Source organism: Centropristis striata, chromosome 3, assembly GCF_030273125.1.
Source record: "Centropristis striata isolate RG_2023a ecotype Rhode Island chromosome 3, C.striata_1.0, whole genome shotgun sequence".
Taxonomy (NCBI): Eukaryota; Metazoa; Chordata; class Actinopteri; order Perciformes; family Serranidae; genus Centropristis; species Centropristis striata.
Window position 1 is genome coordinate 40,796,070 of NC_081519.1, and position 8,810 is coordinate 40,804,879.

The 8,810-nt window shown below is 36.1% G+C and overlaps 1 protein-coding gene across 1 annotated transcript in view; it reads left to right on the plus strand.

The window, feature by feature from the left end:
• syn2b (synapsin IIb) overlaps positions 1-8,810 on the plus strand; it is a 128,334-nt gene that overhangs the window by 79,812 nt on the left and 39,712 nt on the right. The window contains exons 4-5 of the mRNA XM_059327368.1: positions 6,338-6,494; positions 8,274-8,363. Of these exons, the coding sequence (XP_059183351.1) occupies positions 6,338-6,494; positions 8,274-8,363 (247 nt within the window). The remainder of the gene's footprint in view (positions 1-6,337; positions 6,495-8,273; positions 8,364-8,810) is intronic.

Below are 8,810 nucleotides of genomic sequence, written 5' to 3' on the forward strand. Positions count from 1 at the left end.
ACACAAGACATCTAAAGAATAAATCTGGTGTTGTTCTATTTTTCCCTCTTGTTAACAAATCCGAAGCAAAGATCCAAACCAACAATGTTTTAGTCCGTGTCTCAACACTTCCCTATCCAGTCTGTGGCTCCCAGCCCAATGAAGACATACATCTTCAAAAACTGGAAACAAATCACTGGATTCAGATGTTAACACTGATTGAATGGGCATTGTAAGTAAGGGTTAGTAGGGGCTCCACCTTCTAATAGGTCCAATAGGTTGTAATCAGCCCGTTAAATGTCTGGTTGATTTAGATTTAGGTTTATTTATTTGCACAGTTAGAATTACAAAAAAATGACAAAGATAAGAAATGGTGTAGGCTAAAGTGCAGGGAGAGGCAGAAAACCCAGGTGGGCTTATTTAAAGCCTCCACCTAAAATTACCTAGTTAAAATAAAATAATAACAAACTGATAATAGAAAAAAACATATGTATGTAGCACATCAACAACACTGCAAAAAAAGCCAACTTGTATTTTTTACCTAAAACAGTGATTTAAGTTGGTAAAACTTGGAAATATAAATTATTGACATTTAGGGCAATAATGTAAGTTAGCACAACAAAGGAAGCCAGTTGTCTGCTCAAAAACAAGTTGGTGAGTTGTTGTTACTTATATCTTTAAGTTGGGGTTCACAACAAGGGACAATAGTTCTGCTAACTCTTATTTCTTTGTTGTGAAATGCGGGAAAACGGTGAAATTCATTAGCGAAACTGATGCTAGCGGCTAACTGATGCTAGTGGCTAACTGATGCTAGCGGCTAACTGATGCTAGTGGCGCTGCTTGTTACAGCTACAAGAGTAGCCATTAGCGTATCAATGCTAACTCAAAATTGTGGTCATTTCATATCCGTGTTGCAATCGTGCCAATTCAACACATTGCAGAAGTAAGGATTAAAAGTTATTACAATGTAAAATTATAAGTTAAAAAATCTGAATTCAGAGTTGAGTAAACTCAAAAACAAAACTTAAAATATTTAGTTTAATTGTCCAACTTAAAATTTTATCAAAGTTTGTTGCCTGGAAATTTTGAGTTCACCCAACTTTTCTTTTTTTGCAGTGAACAAGTTATAATGACAATAACAAAAATAACAATATAAAAACGTTATATAAAAGTTAGTTATAAGGCCATATTTTCATTAGGCTCATGCTACAAAACTTAACATAAGGCATTGTCAAAGGTGAAGTAAAATAAATGCCGGAAGTGAAGTTATTATAATGACCATGTGCCTGTGGTTTGTTTGGCCCATCCTGATCAGAGTCTCACACTTCTTATATCACGTCACTTACCCACAATGTATAATATCACTCATTTAAGTTTACATTACAGGAACTGGAACAGTGTCATAAACATGCTAAAGGGTCGTTGGTACCAGAAGCCGAGACATGACAAAACGTAGTTAACTGATGAGTCGGGAGTGAGCCCTGGCTGATTTGGCACACACATAAGTCCTTCCACAGATTGATTTAATGACACACAAATAAGACAGAAGTGTTAATAAACAGTATATTACTGCAGCTCGGATTGGATTTTGAGGCCAGTAGTCTTCAGAAAAGCTTGATGGAAACACAAAAATTGGACAGAACTTTAGAAAATGCACATAAAAGTTTTGTCGCTCGCTTGAGGTGTTTTTTTGTCTTATTGTGTTAAACAGAAGATGGAAATGCTTCAGAATAAGTTCTAACATAGCGAACATTTAACTTTCCGAGCATGAAAAAACAATTATAAGTTGCCAAATTGAATGCTATTCCTGTAGACTTCTCATCATTTCCTCTCATGGGTGGCCAAAGTTGTCAAATTAGCAACCTGTTTTGTTGTTGTTTTTTCTCCCTACTTCCTTTCCTGTTTGCTGACGGATTAGCTTACAGCAACATATTACACTGCCATGTTCTGACAAAAGTAAATTTATGCAGCTTTGTTTATTCACTCTAAACCAGTTGATGGAAATGTCCACATTTTCTTTAATTTGCCATTCCAAAATGTTGCTTCCAAATTTACTTCTACTTTAATGGAAACATGGCTAGTGTTGATGAGGTTCTCTTAATTTTCCAAGTTGGAAATCCAGCTTAAGCATTTTAAATTTTCAACTGGGAACACACCATGAGCAACATGGTCTCACAGGAATCCGTGAAATAGCCACGGATTTGCTTAACTCAAAATCCGTGGAATAGCCACGGAATCACTCAAATTTCCGTGAAACTGAGACGGATTTTGCTACAATGCAAGTTAATGACAGTCATATCCCGTGGCTATTCCATGGATATTTTTTCCTATTGGTTTGTTCCAAGTCACGTGACTTTCAAGGTCCCGGCGGTCAGAACAAAAAACAGTTCTCTCATTTTTAGTGAAAAAAACAATATTTTGACTTAGTTTATGCATAAAAATGGATTTTGATCACATTTCTAGCTAGAAATATATGTTTTATTTTCTAAATATTCACTCAGTGAATGTACATAATCACTTTGTGGCGAAGATCTCACCAAAAACATTAACTTGCATTGTAGTGAAATCCGTGTCAGTTTCACGGAAATTTGATTGATTCCGTGGCTATTCCACGGATTCCTGTGAGACCATGTTGCCATGAGTACAGCCTCATAAAGCCGCTAGCCTGGCTGTCGACTCTGTAATTATTGTTTCATATTTGGTCCAGTGCATTGATTTGAAAATGCAAAGCTGGTTCAGAGGACTGTGGCTCTGCAGGCGGCTCTGGTTCAGGCTATTACATTGAGAGTCATGACCATGTTGATCTCCTGTTGATCGCTGTCACCAATGAAGAGATTACAGTCGCATTAATTGCTGCGTCCTCTCCACCAGAGTCTTTTTTAGTTTCTTGGACAGTCTGATTAGTATTCTCACTGCATGAAGAGCTGGTGGTGCTCACACTGTGCCAGAGTTTTCTCTCTCTGTGTCTCTTTTCTCTCACTCCTCTCTACATCTCTTTTACTCTGTTTTTTCCCTCTCTCTCTTTTCTCTCACACCCCCCTCCTCTCTCTCTCTGCCTTTCCTCACATTCCCTCTCTCTCACACACACAGACAAAAGGAAAAATAACAGGAGTCATGCCCTATCACCATCAACCTTTCACTGAGCTGAGCTGAACTGAACTGAATTTTGTTTTTGCCCTTAACCTGCTGGTCACTAATTGCTTCTGCGAGCTCCAGAGCTGTGGTTTTTTAGTGTTTTTCTATGGAGGCTGACATATTTTAAACGAGAACATTAAAAAACCATAACATCCTACGCTATCGTCATACACCATAAAACCAAAACTTGGAACCCATTATCGTCTGCCATTTAGCATTTGTCCTCTATTCACTTTTGTAGATTCATCCTCCATTTTCTCCCAATGATTCCCTTTGCACTGCAGTCATTGTCATTGTCATCAACTCTGTCTGTGGCCTCAGGAGGGCTGCAGACGGACACCTCTGTAACACACACACACACACACACACACATCACCAGCAGCTTCATTTCACCAGGAGGAAAAAATGTGTGTGTGAGGTTCACAAAACCTGCTCCCCACCCAATACCACCTCCAGCAAGGGGTGTGCTATACCAAAAACTCTGCCTTTAATCTCCTACCAAGTAATACCAGGGACAGCATAGTCAATAACACTTCAGATAGTTTTTATATTAAATGTGGCTATTTTAGAACAAGTGCTTTAACACAATATCTTGTCTTTATTGCTTTTTTACACCCGATTTTCAAAAATATGCGTAAGCATGTTCACAACGGACGTGCCTTTTTGCCCCAACAATGCAGACGAGTTAGTAAGCTTTTCAACACAAGTCTAAAACTGTTAGCAGGGTCACTATATCTGGTTGTTGTGTCGGTTGTCTCAATCGATATTCCAACAGCAGCTTCAAGTTCTATAAAATCCCAGGTGGACCACGACGGTTTCAGAGCAACAGGTGTTACGGTTGGTTTGAGTGCCCCTGTTAACAGGCGACTTTCAGCTGATTGTGTCTGTGGTTGCTCACAGTAACTTCTGTAAATATTTGGTGTAGATAACAAAAACAGATGCATATGTATTTATAAATGATTCAAGTAAAAATTAAGGTTTTGGGAGGAAACCTATGTGTTCTGTTCAGTTGAGAGTCACCAGTTCACAAGGTCACTCGTTAAAACAAAACACCAACGCCATTTGTATGGCCTTGTGTAAAGTGTGTCTCTTGACTGTGGGTACTAGAAATTGAGGCACTCGTATTGTTATCTTTGACTGTTTATTGGGCATTAGGTTTAGTTTTTCTTTTTCACATTTATTCACATCACACTCCGATTATTACCTTTGTTAGTCTCACTAGTTTATGGGTGGTTGCATTTCTGTATTTTTGTTTGTGTAGTTTAAACCAGCGTAGTCAGCCAGAGTTCCTTTGTTTGTTTTGTTTTAAGTAGAAAATAGTTTTTGGGAAAAGTGAGTTAGGAAGATTGTTTAAGTTTGTTTGTTTTATGAGTTGGCGCCACCCTTCGCCCTTTGTTCATTGCCTCACCTTATACCACTTGTATCTAGCCTGAAGAAGGTTCTCCTTTTGTGACCTTTGTTTTATTTTGCGGTTACTCAATAAAAATCTGTATTTGCCTGAGTACAACTGCGTTGTGTTACCTTCCCTTTTCCCTAGACCTCCAACTGGGTTGTAACATGCAACAAGAGCCAAATCTGTATCAGATGGCTTCTGGGATTGCCAGAACCATTATAAGTCAGTGTTTAAAAGTAAACAAATTGCTCTAATAAAGATTTGGTTCGGTTTAGGAACAACAATGACGTTAGGAAAAGGTCATGCTCTGGCTGAGGTTTATTAAGTTGTTGGGGAAACATTGTGGTTTTCTAAAGTTAGGGGAGCTTTATTGTTGGTCATGCCTGCAAAAGAAAAACATCAATTGTCGGCGGGAGAAAACAGGAAATCAACAACTGTCTTCTGTGTTTTATTGATTGTCCACCACGACTTCCCCCAACTTTGTCACATTATAACAACATTACTCCTGTTTCATTATAAGCACTGTGGCCTCTCGAGGGTTTTGTCACTTGATTACATAAACATGATGTTTTGTCTCTTGCTGAAACGACTGATGCTGCTATCGTTCCTGGAGGAGAGGGGTGAAAGATTCATCAACAAACTACTTCTGAATACATTTTCATGACCAACTTTTCTTTTGCAAAAGCTCGAAACCCAATATAGGATTTTTTAAAATCTGACATTAATGTAATTATAAAGGCTTTGGCAAGAGTGAACACCTGGGAACCAATTCACCAAAATAAAACTACTTCCATAAACAACAACAGGAGCAGTGTCTGTTTACTAGAGATTCTGCGTTGAGTTAATTATAACGACAGCTGCTCCCAGTTATCTGTGAACCATCTTACTAGGTAATGCATTACAACATGAAGGGTCATTAATCATTTTGCTCAAGCTTAATGCAGTTAAAGTACCCCAGATCCCCAGGTTTCTGTCCACATCAACATTGTCACTGTTTGAAATTCAAAAGGTAAATTAAATTTGAAAAATATCCGACCTAATCCAAGTAAGGATCCAAATGGATCAAATCTGTCTCTTTCTTTAAAAAAGGGGGACAAAAAGAAGCTTTGACTACTGTTCATATAATCTATTTTTAGACAGATATTTTAGTATCATATTTTAGAACCAAATTCCATTTTAAAAAAGGATGTAAAATATTAACATTCAGTTTCAAACATGCAGGTTACACATGTTTGTTAAATGTCCTTTATGAGTAATAATATCAGTATCAATAAGTATTTGTCTCATTGTAATTATAGATAATGTGATCATAAATCACTTCAGGCTTGATTTACAATCAGATTTCAGTGTTTAGTTTGCCCTTTTTCTTTGATTCAGCGCTCCAAAACAGAGAGCTTAGTAAGAATCCTTCACAGATGACGATCTATTCTTGTAGATACGACCACTTACTGAGTTTTTTTCATACATGTGGTCAGACAGACTTACTGTATTTTCTTTCTGCTGCAGTGTCTTCAGTGGAAAAGACAAATGTACTACCTTCCACTTGTGGATTGGAGTTTTTTTCCCTCTGTGCCATGACCTTTGTTTAATGCCATGCCTCCTGTTCTTCCATGCAAAATGCAGGTCAGCTGCATCTGCCATCCATAAACGTCTGTTTTTATCAGATAACAAGACTCTGACCCTTTTTCCTGACACTTTGAAGTGACTCGGACGGGATTCGCATAGTCACAAAATCAATTACATGGCTCTGTGGGGAAATACTTACAGTAAAAGTAGAAGCATACGCTCATTCATATTTTAACGTTCTCTATTCCCTCTCACACCATGCAGGTCTTTTAAGCCGGACTTTGTTTTGGTGCGCCAGCACGCCTTCAGCATGGCCCAGAACCAGGACTTCAGGAACTTGATCATCGGTCTGCAGTATGCAGGCGTCCCCTCAGTCAACTCTCTGGACTCCATCTACAACCTCTGCGACAAACCCTGGGCTGTAAGCTATTTCAGCTAAACTAATGTGTAACAACCTGTTACTCGCAACCCTGTTACTGTAATTAGAGTAACAGGCTTGAACTACAGTAACAGGGTTGAATCTCTTTAAGTTCACTCAGAGGAGACAATCAGTGTTATCAATCGTAAAATCAAATTTGTACATATAATTTAACAAAATCTAGTTTTAAATATTATCATTAGTATTAGTCTAGGCCTACTGTATTTTAGATTTCAGATTTATGTCATAATCTACAATCAAAAGTAATTTGTCTATTCAACCCTGTTACTCTAATTTCAACCCTGTTACTGTGTAATTTATCTTAAAATTATCTTAAATGACTGTATCAGCTCATGAGAGTTTATTCTATTTTCATTTTGGAAGTGTGTATGATAATATTCATTATTAATTTTAGCAAATATTTATAGATAAAGACTGAAATTTCTAAAAATCATTCATGACGATCACAATGTTTGGGCGAGATTGATTTTTGAAGTTGCTTAAATTAATATATATGAAGTCTGATCTGAAACAAAATGTGTATTCAGTGTGAACATGAAGTTTTTTTACTAACTGCTTAAGGACATATTCAACAACATTTTATGTAATACTTTTACAGGTTCCTGAGTATTGGTAACAGGAAAACAAAAAAAAAAGATAAACAATAGCTACTAAATAAAATTGAGGCAACAGATTGCACGCAATATTATTAATTAAATCTAACTATGTTACAAGTTGAGTTAATAACAACTTAACAGGAAGTGCCTGTCAATTAAAAACGGACAAATTCTATTGTGTTGGATTCATTCAAAATGCTCTTGATTTAGAATTTAATACACATAAAGATTATATTTAATGTGATCAAAATAAGATTCCATCTCAAACATTTTTATATTAAAGTTACTTAAACAACTGCGTCAAAATCAAGGATGCATTTATATTTAATACATTTGATCAAATGTATTAAGTAAAATGAAATGACTACAGAATAATTTATTACAGTGTACAGAGTATACGTACAGACATAGACTACATGGTTAATTAAGATAATTTGGAGGAATGTTTCTTATGATCTATTGTTGCCTCAAGCATGGGTGCATCTCAATACCTATACTACCATACTATGTATTTAGCATGCAAGATTAAAGATTTTTACATTACATTACATCACATGTCATTTAGCTGACGCTTTTGTCCAAAGCGACTTACAATAAGTGCATTAAACCTGAAGGTTCTAGACTTGAACCACAGGAATCAAGTACATTTATTTAATAGATTTAGTATGTCCCAATACACAATATGTTAAATGCAATATGCTAAAAATACCAGGATGTTTTATTGTATCCCACCACATTTTGCAGTCTGCAATCCAGAATGCTTTTCTGGTTATTCTGACCCACAATCCTCTGCACAGAATTTATATTATAGGACGTAGTATGTCCTAGTATACTGTATGCATACTACATGTGACAGTACAGTATTTTATATTTTTCTATTCTTGAAATGTTTTTCTTTATTGTTTTACTATTTATTCTGTTTGTTTTGAGACATGTCTATTGTGAAACCAAAGAGGATAATAAAGTTTTCGTATTTGTACTTTCTAAGGGCAGCTGCAGTGCATACTTAAAGTTAAAATGAATAAGTGTGTGAAACGCAGCTTTGATTTTTACTGTTTGAATCATGTCACTGTTCTGTACCGTATTACTGTTATAATACACACAACTATAAGTCAACTACCTGTGTTTAACTCTTTCTTGCTGTTTTTATCGTCCTCTCCACCAGTTTTCCCAGCTGATCAACAATCAGAAGAAGATGGGTTCAGACAAAATCCCTCTGATTGATCAGACTTTCTACCCCAACTACAAAGACATGGTAAGATTTAAATGTTCTATATTTTCATTTATACTTCATACCTGTAAAGCACTGACTTCTCAACAACTGACAGAATGTCTCCGTTCATGATGTAGATATTTATATTTTAGTGTTTTTAGCTATTGGCCTCAAGGAAGTGAGACACTGGTAAATAAAAAATCATATTTTATTCATTTACATATTTCTAGTATAACAATTTTCATGTCTGGTATATACAAGTGATTATACATGCTGAGAAGAGTGTCTGTTTCATTTGACCTTTCTGAGATTATTTACACTTAAAACCCTAATTCACTAAATTCACTTCAATGTGATTACTACTAAATATCTCATTTTACTCTTACAAACATGTTGAGGTTACTAAAAGATTTTGAAATAAGATAAATACTATAAAATATAGCATGTTACTGTATAGTACACTCATAGAAAAGGTGAACTTGCTTATTT